The sequence below is a fragment of the Saccopteryx bilineata genome, chromosome 1 (assembly GCF_036850765.1).
Source record: "Saccopteryx bilineata isolate mSacBil1 chromosome 1, mSacBil1_pri_phased_curated, whole genome shotgun sequence".
In the NCBI taxonomy this organism is placed as follows: Eukaryota; Metazoa; Chordata; class Mammalia; order Chiroptera; family Emballonuridae; genus Saccopteryx; species Saccopteryx bilineata.
The window spans coordinates 372965239-372981268 of NC_089490.1; the positions used below are offsets into that span (position 1 = coordinate 372965239).

The window sequence follows — 16030 nt, forward strand, 5'->3', positions numbered from 1 at the left end:
TGTGCAGAAGAAACAAGAACACAGCTAAACTGTCAACCCTGAGTAAATTCTAGCCATCCCCAACATGGAAAGTGACTTGAGATGTTAGCATGTTTAATGAAAATCCTCAGTGTCCCAAATTCTAGAAGCAGGTAATCGATATCTAGAGATCATACTCACGCTAAGTTACTTTGTCTTTTAATGAGAGAAGAAACACTGTTTTTCTGTTAGGATAGCACCTTGCTACTTGACCAGCCATCTCAGGAAAGCAGAGCCAAGTCACAGAGACCCAGATGAGAAAATACGACTTCCCCTGAGCTCTCTCCTCCAGAGAACCTTAAATCCCTACCACCAGGCTTCCTTGTTAGAAAGGGACTCCCAATACCTAAAAGAAGGTATCCTGATAAACACATATGTCTTGAGAGGAGTGGTGAGAAGTGTAGAGATGGGTACGGACTGTGAGGGAGGGAGACTGGACTTGGGGTGATGAACACATAATGTAATATATAGATGATGTATTTTAGAATTGTACACTGTACCTGAAATGTGTGTGATTTTATCAACCAAGTCACCCCAATAAATGCAATAAAATAAAAATAAAAAAAGTTGTCCTACTCTTTCCACCAGGAGCTTTACGGTTTTCTAAAGGAAAAATCTGCCAGATGAGTAGCCTGATTTTCATTAACACAGTGGCTCACCCATGCCGTTTACAACAGGACTTGAACCTGATGTGCTTTCAAAAAACCAGAGAAATAGAGGGTAGAATTTTAAATCACAAATGAGAACACATATAGAGCTGCTTACTCACTTCCAAAAGAAACAATATATGTATGTTGAATGCTCACTGTCACTCAGAGATCATGCTTTAGAGTTTCTTACATGTGACCTTGAAGACAAAGCCAAGTTATCCTTTTTTTTTTTTTAATTTTTTTTCTGAAGCTGGAAATGGGGAGGCAGTCAGACAGACTTCCGCATGCGCCTGACCGGGATCCACCCGGCATGCCCACCAGGGGGCGATGCTCTGCCCCTCTGGGGCGTTGCTCTGTTGCGACCAGAGCCACTCTAGCGCCTGAGGCAGAGGCCATGGAGCCATCCCCAGCGCCCGGGCCATCTTTGCTCCAATGGAGCCTTGGCTGCGGGAGGGGAAGAGAGAGACAGAGAGGAAGGAGAGGGGGAGGGATGGAGAAGCAGATGGGCGCCACTCCTGTGCCTTGGCTGGGAATTGAACCCGGGACTTCCACACGCCAGGCCGACGCTCTACCCAGGGGTCCCCAAACTACAGCCCGCGGGCCACATGCGGCCCCCTGAGGCCATTTATCCGGCCCCCGCCGCACTTCCAGAAGGGGCACCTCTTTCATTGGTGGTCAGTGAGAGGAGCCCATTGACCATCTCATTAGCCAAAAGCAGGTCCATAGTTCCCATTGAAATACTGGTCAGTTTGTTGATTTAAATTTACTTGTTCTTTATTTTAAATATTGTATTTGTTCCTGTTTTGTTTTTTTTTTACTTTAAAATAAGATATGTGCAGTATGCATAGGGATTTGTTCATAGTTTTTTTTATAGTCCGGCCCTCCAACGGTCTGAGGGACAGTGAACTGGCCCCCTATGTAAAAAGTTTGGGGACCCCTGGCTCTACCACTGAGCCAACCGGCCAGGGCCCCCCCTTTTTTTTGAAGTGAGAAATGGGGAGGCAGAGAGACAGACTCCCACATGTGCCCAACTGGGATCCACCCAGCAAGTCCACTAGGGGGCGATGCTCTGCCCATCTAGGGTGTTGCTCCATTGCAACCAGAGCCATTCTAGCACCTGAGGCAGCAGCCATGGAGCCATCCTCAGCGCCCAGGCCAACTTTTGCTCCAATGGAGGCTTGGCTGTGGGAGGGAAAGAAAGAGAGAAAGGAGAGGAGGAAGAGTGGAAAAGCAGATGGGCACTTCTCCTGTGTGCCCTGGCCAAGAATTGAACCTGGGACATCCACATGCCGGGCCGACGCTCTACCATTGAGCCAACTGGCCAGGGCCAAAGCCAAGCTCTCTAGAAGATGGAAAAGCCAGTGTGCGAAGTGGTTAAGTAAAACATCCAAGCTCGCAGATTTGGGGGTTTTATTCTTTGTATCACGCTCTCAAAAACAAAACCATTTGTGAAGGTCTGTTCACAACAATATGCCTATTAAAAGAAGAATGGATGTGGACAGAAACATAAATATAGCTGGATTACATGACCAAGGACTCAAAATGACCTTGGAGAGAACAGAAGGCCAACATGAACAATTTCTTTATTGTGAAGCTAGGAAAAACATTTAAGATTTTTTGAAAACCTAATCAGATGAGATGAATAAGTAGAAGTAGCTCAGCAAAGGAAAAAATGGGTATTAAGATGAACTACCAAATATCAGTTAGTAAACCCATAAAGTATCATTTCTATTATAGAATATTAAAATATTTTAGATGTATTAAATTTATTTGATATTCCCTTAACTCTGATCAAATTACATGAGAATTCTGCATATGCTCCCACTGACGTGAGATTCAGAGAGCTTGGAGTGGAGCCAACGGGCAATGGTCACATTCAGAAAGGCAAAGACCAGGTGAATTTAGTGTCTAAACATAAGTGCAAGAACAGTAAGAAACCCAAAGGTTAGTCAATGTTATTTGCCTTCTTTTCCACCACTACAGAAAAGAATTGATAGACTTTAGAATACTCAGCTTCCAAGGTGTAAGTTATTCAAGACACTGTAGCAAGGATCCTTCTCTAGAGAATTCCTCTGCAAAGAAAGTAGCCCCAAGAGATGGCAAGTGGCAACCATGGCTCTTCTCTTATCCTGAGGAAATCTACTCCGCCAATCATTATCTGTATTGTTTCTCTGAGGGTCTCTAAGCGTGAACCTTACCCATTAGGAAAATGGGAAAAACCAGGAAGTTAATCAGCATCCCAGCCCAAAGAGTTTGTGAGAAGACCACTGACTTGGAGGCATACCTCCTTGTCCTGCACCTCCCAAACAAGAAACATGAAGAGAGTGAGAATTAATAACATCCATCCCCCTTCCTAAGAAAACAGCTCTACTCAAGCACTTCAGGGGAGTTTCGCTGTCACCACTTGTACTAAATTACTCTGCTGTTTATTCTAAGAGCTACAGTGAGAACCTCACAGCCTGAGGGAAAAGCAGCAGTGAGACCCCAAGCAATTCCAGGCACATTCCTTAGCCCTGCCTAGTACAGCTCCAAGGTAAAGGCGCCATCTCCCTGCCAAATTTATGTCACTCTTCTTAGGACAAAAAATTTCCCCAAATAAAACTTTAAAAATATATTGGAATGGGGAGAATCTAACTCAGGATTTCTCTGGATACTGGGTTCTAAAATCTAATTTAAATATCAAGAATATTTTGTTGTCAGAGTGCACTGAGATTTCATTCTTTCAATGGTGAACTTTATATTTAAAACTTTTTTTTTTAAAAAAAGGCTACATTCTTCTAATGTAAAAATAGAGGAGAAAAGCACTAGCTAAAAGAGCTTACTTACATCACTTTTACTTACATTGCCTCAGAATACTTAAATACAAATTAAATATGAAGGATAGAGGGTTATTCAATATCTTGTAACATATTAAATATGCTTCCTCCACACATGTCACTAGCAGACAACAGATCATCCTGGGATCAAATGTATACCCAATCCTGGCCCAGCTGCCTTCCAAAATATCTATAGTTTTCATTTCCTTACAAGTTTATTCTTATATTCCAATGGGACAACATTGGGGAGCAGCAGTGCTTTCCCCATAAAACCTTTCAGTACAGCAAAGCTAGGAGAACCACAAAAATTCATTTATTATATAGAAAATGTTCATTTCCTGCCCTTGCCCTGGGAGCTCAATTGGTTGGTGTGTCATCCCCATGCACCATGGTTGCAGGTTCAATCCCTAGTCAGGGCACATACAGAAATCAACCAGTGGATGCATAAATAAATGAAACAACAGATTGATGTTTTTCTCTCTCTGTCTTTCTCTCAAATCAATAAATAAAGATTTTTTTTTTCTTTTTTTTTCTGAAGCTGGAAACGGGGAGACAGTCAGACTCCCGCATGTGCCCGACTGGGATCCACCAGGCATGCCCACCAGGGGGCGATACTCTACCCATCTGGGGCGTCGCTCTGTTGCGACCAGAGCCACTCTAGCGCCTGAGGCAGAGGCCATAGAGCCATCCCCAGCGCCGGGGCCAACTTTGCTCCAATGGAGCCTTGGCTGCGGGAGCGGAAGAGAGAGACAGAGAGGAAGGAGAGGGGGAGGGGTGGAGAGGCAGATGGGCGCTTCTCCTGTGTGTCCTGGCCAGAATCGAACCCGGGACTTCCGCACGCCAGGCCAACGCTCTACCAATGAGCCAACCAGCCAGGGCCAATAAATAAAGATTTTTAAAAAGGTTTAAAATTCATTTCCTGGACTATTAGAAAGGCATTCCTGAGCTTGGATCACCTGCATCTAAAATAAGAAATGCATAATGTCAAATTTTGCTCATGTGCTTTTTTGTTGACAATTAAAATATGTAGTGGTATCAAAACATGCTTTAGAAATTAAAAACAACCACCCCACAAAGACAGCCAGTTAGAAGGTGACGGAAGACAATTGGACTTTGGGTGATGGGAACATAATCAAATGTCAAAATAACCTGGAGATGTTTTCTCTGAACATATGTACCCTGATTTATCAATGTCACCTCATTAAAATTAATGTATAAAAAAACAACCACCCCACACATTCAGTTTTAATTGCTTTTACATGACATAGAATATTTCAGAATGCTTTAAGAATCTTGCTAAAAATAGTCCCAGCCATATACATAGTTTAATAATAAATATTTATCCATGAGTGGATGAATCAGGGTATATATAATACTACTACATAATTCCACCTCACCATTTAAAAGGGGTATTTGAGTACTAACTTGCTAACATCTTTAGAAAGTAGCTAAGTTATTAAATGTATACAAACTATAAAATCATGATCTGTCTCCTGCTAAGATTGATTTCGAAACTCAATTTTGAACTCGCCCAATTTCAGACAATAGAGCTGATACCTCGCCTGCAGTTTGACCGTCAAGCACTTAAAAACACAAACACACAAAAATGTCAAGGCAGACAAATTAGACATTGTGTAAGAGTACTGATTTGCAAAATGCCCTAGATTTTTCTTCTTTACTGACAGAATTTAAAAAGAGAGCACTTTATCATTCTCAATGAAGCTTTTAAAAACTATACTTGGCTGAACAAAGTTGGAAGAAAAAACGAAAAAGTTATCCATACTTTTGTAGATACAGGAAAACAAGCTTTTAGCATTGCCAAAAAAATGAAGGCTCAGGGAGACAGTTGAAAAGCAAGCTGTATAATGTATCCTAAAGCCAAAACCTTGAGATCTAGTTTAAAAAAATTAAAAGAGGCAAGCTGACTTATCAAGAACACTGTATATTTGTTATTTTTCAGAGTGAAGCATGCACTTGGCAGGGTTTAACTTTTAATCCAGGTACACCAACAAATATTGTGCTTTTATATATATACAAATATATACATATATATACAAATATATATGTACATTTATATATTTCTATAGAGAAAAAGTGAGAGACACGGTTTTAGAAAACTTTCAATAGGTCACTAAAAGATTTTTAAAACTTTGCGTAATACTTTATAGATTCGGGAAAATTCAAAGCAGTGAGAAACATTAGCCATCATCTACTCCAATATTCATTATATATTGATAAGAAAATGAAAATACAAGGATAGGCACAACCAAAGAGACCAGAGACCAAAATCCAAACTTGCAGGCTGTCAGTACTTTCCACTATTATAAAGATGACTAAAATAAGAATTTGAGAGATAGACTGACAGAGGCCAGGAAAATGCCTAAACTTGCCTGGATCCACCTACTAGTAGAGAACTTTGATCTTCCCTACGAGATTAAGTTGTCAATGTTACCTTACAACTCTAATGTTAAGAGCCAATGTTACCTTACAACTCTAATGTTAAGAGCCAAGTGCCTGGACAATAAACACTTGTGATATCATAACTGTCATTAGCATTTAGTTCAACTGGAAATAGTGAAATAGTTGCGGTTACCACAAGCCTTAAAGAGCCCAGAATGAGAGAATCACTGGTTCAAATCCTAGGAACTGCTCAGAGCACACCCAACACATTCCTGCCTTGCAAGGCAGTGAGTTCCACATGCAATGGCAATATCCCTCCCAAAGGGCTGGTTAACAACTGGAGATTTCCTTGGTCTGGGAGGGGCTCCTAGAAATGTGTATAAAAAAAAGTAAATTAAATAGAAATAAAACTCTTGGCAATAAGAGCTGTTTACTTCCCTGTTTTAAGGTGAAGAGGCCAAGGTCCTGAACGGTTAGGTATGTGACACTCAAGGTCACTCGTGTGATTTACGAGAGATCTAGAAACCAGCTCTCCATATGCCCACCAGAATGTTCTTTCCTCTCTTGTAGGTACAGAGAACACAGTAGTCGAAGTCCAACTAGTTTGTAAAATAAAAAATCTGTACTTAAAGATTGTTTATATATTGGCCTTGTTAGAACCAAGTTCACAGGTACGCAATACTAATACATCTCTAGAAAGACACACCACTCAAACTAAGCTAACATTGACATTAACAGATGTTAATTGAGAAATCAAGAAATATCAAAACACTACCATCAAAAAAGGTATAAACATTTTGTCACCAATTACTAGCCTCCAGGAATATAGAAGACATGGGAGGAAATAAGAAGATACTTAAAATGATACTGTTAAAAAAGAGAGATGTTTGGTGTAGTGGGGAAAAAAATGCATCTTAGGGAAAAATCTAAGACGATGCCACCAAAAGGAGCAGAAAACACAACAGACTATTTTTAAAAACACCACAGAGTCCCTCAGGTAACCATCAATTTTGTATAGAAAACTCGATAATCTGCCCACATACAGGATACGCACACTGTGAAGGTTAAAGGGATTATGACTAATTATATGGAAGTGAGGACATTAAGTAATTTTTTTGTACAGTATCCAAATTACTGAAACAGGGTGATTTTATTTTCCAAGTGTTAAGCCCTACGCACAGGAAACAAGCAGGGCTATTCTACTCTAGCAAAGCGCCTCAGCTAGTCATGCATTCTGGAACAAGTCTCCATGGCAAATTTCCTAACACACACTTCTAAATACAAAGAACTACTCCTCCAAGTGAGTGGTGATAAATGGGCTGGTGCCTCTTCAACTAGAATGATATTCTGCTACTCCTGGGATCTTCTCATGAGCTGATCAGAATAGTAGCCTTATCCTGCCATCCTAAAACTGGGTAAGAATTATAAAATCATAGAACTTCTGGAAGCTACAAACAGCCTTAGATATAATCCAGTGAATCCGATTAGTTCATTTTCCAAATAAGGAAACTGTAACCCTCCCCACCCCCAAAAAAGTAGAATGACTTGCCCAAGGCCACACAATTACTTAGTGGCATGGTCTAGACAATGATCAAGGGCTCAGGCCCGCCACTGTCTCCATGAAACCACAGACACAGCCTTTATCATCTCAAAACTGTGCACCAGATATAATCTAGGACGTGGAAATTTGTGTTCCATGCCTGCAGTTCTCAAACTCTGTGGCAATAACACACATAGCAGAGGACAACTGTGCACAGTCCCCTCCCTACCACCCCTATGATTCATCTCTTTCTCCCCCAATCCAGAATCATGGAGTGTAGATGATTTTTGTTTGTTTGTTTTAGAGAGAGGAAGGGAGAGAACAAGAGAGAGGAACATCAACCTGTTCCTGTATGTGTCCTGACCAGGGATCGAACCATCAACCCTTGTGCTTCGGGACGATGCTCTAACCAACTGAGCTGTCTGGCCAGGGCAGATAATTAAAAGTGACCTTATTACCATGTTCAATCCTTTTGACAAAATAAACTTTCAAACTTTAATACTAGTAAGGGTACTTTCTTTAAAACACCTTACAGTGAAGAGAACTGTGACAAGCCAGTGCATTGTGACACAGGGTTGAGAACTGCTGTTGCAAAATATATATAACCACTACAGGTGCAGCAAATGGTGTGAACATGGGAATCCCATCCACAATACTGAGGATTATTGCTGACTCTGCCCCCAGCCTCAGATAAAGCAGGCTTTCAGCAGGAAACAGGCACTGTTAGACTGAACAAGTTTAAACGAGCCTGCAGGAGAAGCAGGTATCCTTTCCCTGGGCCTTCTCAGATCTGGACAAAAGACTAAATGGTGAGAATGCTGAATTTGGCAATCACGTGTGTGAAAAGCGTCTGAATTCCAATTCCCAATTCTGCCCCTCAGTGTGGCCCTGAGTCCTTGTTTACCCACTGCACACGTTTAAGTGCCTTCTGTGCACCAGACTCTGTGAACTCCAACTAGAGGTACAATAAAATCTCTGCTGTCAGTCCTGGGGTCTCCAGTGTGTGATGCACACATCCTGGGAGAGGTGAAGGTACAACACCACTGAGGAATGAGAAGAAAATAAAAGCATTACAGGGCCCTGACCGGTTGGCTCAGCTGTAGAGCGTCGGCCTGGCGTGCAGGAGTCCCGGGTTCGATTCCCAGCCAGGGCACACAGGAGAAGCGCCCATCTGCTTCTCCACCCCTCCCCCTCTCCTTCCTCTCTGTCTCTCTCTTCCCCTCCCGCAGCCAAGGCTCCACTGGAGCGAAGATGGCCCGGGCGCTGGGGATGGCTCTGTGGCCTCTGCCTCAGGTGCTAGAATGGCTCTGGATGCAACAGAGCAACGCCCCAGAGGGGCAGAACATCGCCCCCTGGTGGGCATGCCGGGTGGATCCCGGTCGAGCACATGCGGGAGACTGTCTGACTGCCTCCCCGTTTCCAGCTTCAGAAAAATAAAAAATAAATAAATAAATAAATTTTAAAAAAAGCATTACAGTCTTCATCTTTTTCACTTCCCATTTTGTGTTCATAATTTTATGTATAATGAAACTGGCCTTGATGCACATGCTCCAGAAATTAGGACTCTGTGAACTCAAGTTGGGGACCCACGGATCTGGTTCCTCGGTGTGCGACTGCAGCTCCCGAAAGCCGTGATGGGAGAGCAGGTTTGGAAAGAGACCTCAGATGAACTCAACGTGTCCTGTACGATGCACTGGAGTGTGCAGACCCACAGCACCTGCCCCTCCTCAACTGGGTTTTGAGAATCACTGGACTAGCTGGTTTCCAAAAATGCAGATGTACTGCCCTTGAAATGCCCTTTAGGTGGGGTGGTCATATAATACATTGTTTTGAGGGTGAAATGACGAGTATTAGGTGATATAAAGAGTCATCAGGATGTACTATCACTCTATCACTCTATCTACAGGTCAAGGTGAAAGAAAAAACATAACACACTTGTTCACTACTGCAGCTCGGAAAGTACGAATGCGGTGCTAGTTGAGGCAATCTAATCTGGACTGGTGCCACTTATTTTTCTGTTTCCCAAGCCATGAACACTATATTTCGTAATGCTCAGGGCTGAGAATATAGCATTTCATGACCTTGGGTGAGTTCTAGAGGAAGATGCCTGATGCTCTACAGAGAGGAGGAGTGCGCGCTCATAAAAATGTGCTATTTCTTTGTGGTTTTAGGTACTAATGTAAAACAGCCCTTTTCCTTATAGGGCAAGTCGACTCATTAAAACTCAAGGAATCTGCTAAACAAGGTCTTTACAATGGTCAAAACAGTAAAATTATGCTTTTCTATTGTAGAGAAGGCGTGACAGAGGTGTCAGTCAGATAAAGGCAGCTCTCCTGAGAGAATTCCCTAACAGTTCCAGGAAGAGCTGGGGGAAAAGGCGCCCCCTCCTCTCTACCCAGGTCTTCTTGCCCCCACTTCTCCCTGCTCCCACTCCAACTTTACCACTTAATGTCCCTTTCTTGGAAAATTGTTCTTCAGTGCCAAGTGAACACTTTTCAGTTAAATTTCCCCATACTGAAGGAAAATGGCTTCAAATACACAACTAACATCTAAAACTGGGGCGGGGGGGGGGGGGGCTGAGAAAGGGGCTGGAGGCCAAAGAATGAGAGAGGCTCCGAGGCAGCAGGCCTATCAATAAAACCCATTACCAGAGGGCAAGCAGAGCACCTCCCTCCCACCACCCACCTGGAAACACAGCAAAGCTCTGGCCTGCAAAGAAAGGATTTCTCCACCAGGTCTGTTCTTCCTTTAAAACTATTTTGAAGAGGTCCCTTTCAGTAGCTATAAGGTAAAACATAATTCTCTTTACCCAAGGCCCTCTCTGAATCCCTTTTTCTCTCAAACAGTTCTTTCACGGCTCTAGATTAAATCACTCAACTGGCCACACAACACAAGAACAAGAGCATACATACATCAAGCCCTGCACTCAATTACAGTATTCTTTCTCTGTTGGTGGCATTTGCCAATGCCACCTTCAAGACAGATTTCAGGTACCTCTTCTTTTGCAAAGGGAATGTCTAAAGCTCTCTGTCCCGTTTGAGGAGGGAGATTTTGAAGTCAGATCATTTGAGTGCTTTCCCAACCACAGGCAGCTCAAAAGGAAAGTTCTGCTGGTTACCGTACAGCAGAAAACGGCTGCCTACCCTTCCAATTGGGCAGAGCATATGCTTTGGAACTTTCTCTTCCAACATCCTGTCCGTTAGGTTAGAATTCCGTCTTTAAAAGGCCTTGTTGGGTAAAAAAGAGTATTTTCACCATGAGAAACCTGCAGTTTCCCCCTCCTTCTCCCTTGTTTTGGCCTGGCTCCGCTGCGCACTCACTCCAGAGACCTGGCGTTTGCTTCTGAGGCCAGAGTGGAAGACTGAGTATTTTGCTTGGACTGAGGTGCCAAGTCGCTCTACCTGGATAAGGCCAAAGGAGGTTCCCCCGAGGGACAGGTGTTTCTTCTTTCCCACATGCTGGAACCCAGGAGACTCCAGGTGCTTCCCCAAGAAACGTGCCTGGGTCTGCAGACTCAGGCCAAGTTCTAGGCGCTGTCACCCCGCTGACTGCAAACCTCTTGGCAGCTAAGCAGGGGCCCGCGTGAAAAAGGAAGGTCGTGTGAAAAGGCTGCCAGTACCATGCGTTTCCAGATTTCTCTCTCCTTGGCCCCAGATCCCCAGATGCCCTTGGCAGTTGGAGAGGAGGTGGTGATTGTGCCCGAAAAGTCTGGGGGTTAAAAGCCACTCATGACTGGGACACAGACTACCCGTGTTTGGAAAGCCCGCGGCGCTGGAGTCTGTGCCAAGCACCCCCACACACAGGTGATCGGCGCCTCCCTCCTCGGGACATGGGTGTGTGTGTGGGGGGGGGGGTCGAGTACTAGCCCCGCCCCCACCACGGACCCCCCGATACCCCCTTACTCGGATCCCATCCCCCGCGCCCTGGCCACCCCCGCCACCCGCACTCACAGCGCTAGGGTGAAGGCGCTGAGTCCCTCGGGCACGGCCGTCAGCCCCTTCCCGGAGCAGTCCACCCGACGGTCGCCGTCGCAGCTGCAGGGCGCAGCGCAGAGAGGCGGCGCCGCGCCGCTGGGCTCAGTCGAGCCGCGCAGCCCCAGAGCGAGGAAGCAGAGCAGCCCCAGCGGGCCCGGCATTGCTGCGGCCGCCTCCGGAGCCGGCCTCTCCCGCTGCGCTGCTCACTCGGCGCGCCTCCGCTGCCCTCCGACGCCCCCCGCCGCCTCCGGGCGGCCGGCCTGCGGGCTGGAGCCGCGGCTCTCCTGTCTCGGCGGTCGCGCGGGCTCGGCCCCTTTACCAGTCCGCGGCAGCAGCGCAGGGACGCGGCACTCGGGAGTTTCGCCCTTCTCGCTGCTCCATGGAAGCGCAGAGGCAGCCCTGCTCCTCCCGCGGCTCAGGCCAGCCGGCCGGGGCGGGCGCCGCTGCGGAGACCGCGCTCTGCCATCGCACCCGCCTCCCGTCCCCAATCTCCCGCCGCAGCTGCTCTTCAAGGTTGCGGAGCGCAGCCTTCAGCCATGCCGGCCCCTCGTCCCAGCCCCCGCCCGGCTCTCGCACAAACACCCGGGTTCTTTCTCGCTCTCTCGTACGCCGCTGCGGCTCAACCTCCTCCCGTCCTTTTCCCTTCTAGGGTTGCACACTCGGGTTCCCAAGCCCCCAGCCGCTGGGCTATGCAAATCACTTAGGTACATGCAAAACTAACCCTTCTCCCAGAGCGCCATTGGCCGGGGGAGGTCTCGAGCTCATTACTATGCAAGAAGGGTAGCCGCCATTGGTCAAGAGCGGAATCAGAGGGGCGTGTTAATCGGGCATGACTGACAAGGTTGTGGTGGTGGTGGTTCAAGGCAGAATCCCTGACTTGGCTCGATTTGTGTGGCAGGTTGTGAATTGAAGGTAGAACGATCTAAAGAGGTAGAGTCTGGTTTTTCCCTCCCCGACCCGTCTTCTTCCTTCTGCAGAAATCGGATCTCCTAAGTTGGATGACCTGAAAAATAGAACAGCATTCAGTTAAGTTTCAAATGACTTCCCACTGTTCAACGGGCGAGGACTTTGGGAGCTATGCAAATAGGAAAAATGATTTTGAAGAGCAGACAGGTAAATATTTGGGTTTTAGCTATATACCAATTAAAACACTGTACCCCCACCAGCTTCTCACTTCACCTGAGATTTTTATACCTATCGCTGTAGCTAAATCTTAGCAGTTAATCATCGACGATACAGAATTTTTGTGACTGAAATTCAGACTGCTTTCTCACATACTTTAAAATCTTAAAACGCAGGCATGTTGTAAGGATCAAATGAGGTGATGATTCTGTATACTGGACAATTTCTCCAAACAACAAAACAGTTTGAGTGCTAAGTGACTACCATAGAGAAGCCAGCAGCAACTTTGATGTTAGGTAATTATCAGCATTCCTTTCCCTTCCGGACTTTTGTGGCTTAATAGGTCCCACCAGAATCATTATTTGTAGCAAATACTCCTTTATGGGCACCTCCTTTCTTGCTTTTTACTGTCCCTTTGGGTTGTTTTACTCTATATTAGAGACATTTTTCATTAATACTTTAAGGCAAACAAGGTGAAAAATGTCGCTGTCATAAAGTTGACTGCTAATATCATGTAAGTAAGACAAATGAAAACAAGTTGATGCAGACCTAAGAAAAACATTTTCCTCTTTGCTTTCAGGCGTTTATCTTTAAAAGTAATGCCTGGGTGGGCCCATGGCTGACTTACAATAAATTTATTTCCATCCTAGAGAGTCAATATATACAGATATGCCTTGACTTCAAGTTTCAGGAATTACATATTTCCTCTAATTTAAGGTGTGAGAGAGAACTTCCAGGTAGATGAACAAACCTCTGGTTTTGTCAATAAGCAATCTGAAGCTCACGGATACTGTGCTCAGCCAGGCATCCCCACAGAAAGACTACCAGGCTTCTGGCTTCTTGTCGGGTCCCCTTGGAGCGTTCCCTATGTTGGCTTCCATTGTCTAAATCATTTCCATTATTTTCTAGCAACTCTCATAAGCAGGGTTCTTAAATTTATTCTTTTTTTTTTTCATTTTTTTATTCATTTTTAGAGAGGAGAGAGAGAGGGTGAGAGACAGAGAGAGAGAGAGAGAGAGAGAGGAGAGAGAGACAGAGAGAGAGAAGGGGGGAGGAGCTGGAAGCATCAACTCCCATATGTGCCTTGACCAGGCAAGCCCAGGGTTTCGAACCAGCGACCTCAGCATTTTCAGGTCTACGCTTTATCCACTGCGCCACCACAGGTCAGGCTAAATTTATTCTTTTAATATCTCTCTTTCACAACAAGATTCAAAGATGACAGAGTATTTGTGCTAAGATACCATTTTTTTCTGCTGTTTTTATATAACAATTTAAGACTTTGCTGATTGACTTTATCTTGCCAATTTAAACTTATTTCCGTGTGTGTGTGTGTGTGTGTGTGTGTGTGTGTGTGTGTATGACACAGAGACAGAGAGAGGGACAGACAGGGACAGACAGGAAGGGAGAGAAATGAGAAGCATCAAGTCTTCATTGTAATATCTTAATAGTTCATTGATTGCTTTCTCATATGTGCCTTGACCAGGGGACTACAGCAGAACTAGTGACCCCTTGCTCAAGCCAGTGACCTTGGGGTTGTGTCTATGATCCCACACTCAAATCAGCGACCGTGCACTCAAGCTGGTGAGCTTGTGCTCAAGCCAAATGCCTGTGCTCAAGCTGGTGACCTCAGGGTTTTGAATCTGGGTCCTCTGCGTCCCAGTTTGATGCTCTATCTACTGTGCCACCACCTGGTCAGGCTCCTTCTTCTTTTTTTCCAAGTACATACTGGTTTTCTCAAACTTTAGTAAGCACGAGAATCACCTGGAAAGCTTGATTAAAAATGCAAAGTGAGTCCTGACCAGGTAGCTCAATTGGTAAGAGCATTATTTCATATGCCACTGTTATGGGTTCAATCCTTGGTCAGGGTATGTGCAGGAGTCAACCAATGAACACATGAGTGGTGGAGCAACAAATTGATGTCTCTCTCTCTCTCTCTTTGTCCCTTTTTCTCTCTCATATATATATATGACAGAGGCAGAGAGAGAGAGAGAGACAGACAGACAGGAAGGGAGAGAGATGAGAAGCATCAAATCTTCGTTTTGGCACTTTAGTTATTCATTGACTACTTTGTCATATGTGCCTTGACCTGGGAACTACAGCAGAGTGAGTGACCCCATGCTCAAACCGGCGACCTTGGGCTCAAGCTAACAACCTTAGGCTTTAAGCCAGCAACCTTTGGGCTTAAGCCAGTGACCTTGGGTTCATGTGTATGATCCCACACTCAAGCCAGCAACCCTGGCTCAAGCCGGATGAGCCTGCACTCAAGCCAGCAAACTCAGGGTTTCGAACCTGGGACCTCCACATCCCAGTCCAATGCTCTGTTCACTGTACCACTGCCTGGTCAGGCATAAATAATTTTATTAAATGCAAAACGATGTAATAGGGCTGGAGTGTAGCATCAGCATTTTGCTGCACATGAAAGTGATACAGATGGTTCATGAACCATAGTTGGGGAACTGTATTCTTTGCTTCCATAGAATAAAATCAGGCTGGCAACTTAGGTGAAAAGAGATCATCAGATTTTAGAGAAAGGAGAGATGTAGATTTTATTGAAAGATAAATTGCTGTTGTCCATCAGATGCAGGTAAGAAAGGAAGATTCAAACTTGTTGCTTGTGTCAGACAAAATATCAGAAACAAAGAATTTGGGTAGGAAAGAGGTCATTTCTGTGAAAGCATTAGTGTTTCTTATAGTTGCTACATTACGTGGGCTTTGCATAACTAGAAATTAGTCTTTAGTTTTTAGATGCCCTAGGAGAGGAAAACAAGCTAATTATATATATATATATATATATATATATTCCCAGATAACTAGAAAATAAAAATAATGAGCTCTTACATAAACCATAAGAACCTAGGAAGATACCAGGATGAACCAAAATTTGATAGCAAGTAAAAAAGAAACTTAATAGAGATTCAGCCTCCAGGCTGGTTCCGCTTTCTAGTTTTTCCTAACTCTGGATGAGTATTAATACATTTGTAGCATCCACTGGCTAGGTCACGGGAAGCAGAGCCTGGCTGCTGTTTCTGCATAGGCTGCAGTGTACTCAGCCTCCAGGCTGGTTCCGCTTTCTAGTTTTCCCTAACTCTGGATGAGTACATTTGTAGCGTCCACTGGCTAGGTCACAGGAAGCAGAGCCTAGCTGCTGTTTCTGCATAGGCTGCAGTGTACTCAGCCTCCAGGCTGGTTCCGCTTTCTAGTTTTCCCTAACTCTGGATGAGTACATTTGTAGCGTCCACTGGCTAGGTCACGGGAAGCAGAGCCTGGCTGCTGTTTCTGCGTAGGCTGCAGTGTGCTTTGGTCAGTAAAGTAGGCACCCATTTCAAGTGATGCTCACCTTGGGACTTCTGTGCAAAAGGCATAAGGCTTGTTGCCTAGAAGACAAGCTGGACTTTGTTCCCACTCAGCCCCTCACCCAAACACTCTTATAAATAGAGAGCCTACACAAGTGTATGCAGGGGCCCAACCTGCACAGCGAGTGGGGTGAGAGGGATGGGGGACAAGAGGGAT

The 16030-nt window shown here is 44.9% G+C and overlaps 1 protein-coding gene across 1 annotated transcript in view; it reads right to left on the reverse strand.

Annotated features, from left to right (window-relative positions):
* Positions 1-11559, reverse strand: part of LGR4 (leucine rich repeat containing G protein-coupled receptor 4) — a 113100-nt gene extending 101541 nt beyond the window's left edge. The window contains exon 1 of the mRNA XM_066251160.1: positions 11375-11559. Within this exon, the coding sequence (XP_066107257.1) occupies positions 11375-11559 (185 nt within the window). The remainder of the gene's footprint in view (positions 1-11374) is intronic.
* Positions 11560-16030: the final 4471 nt, after the last annotated feature.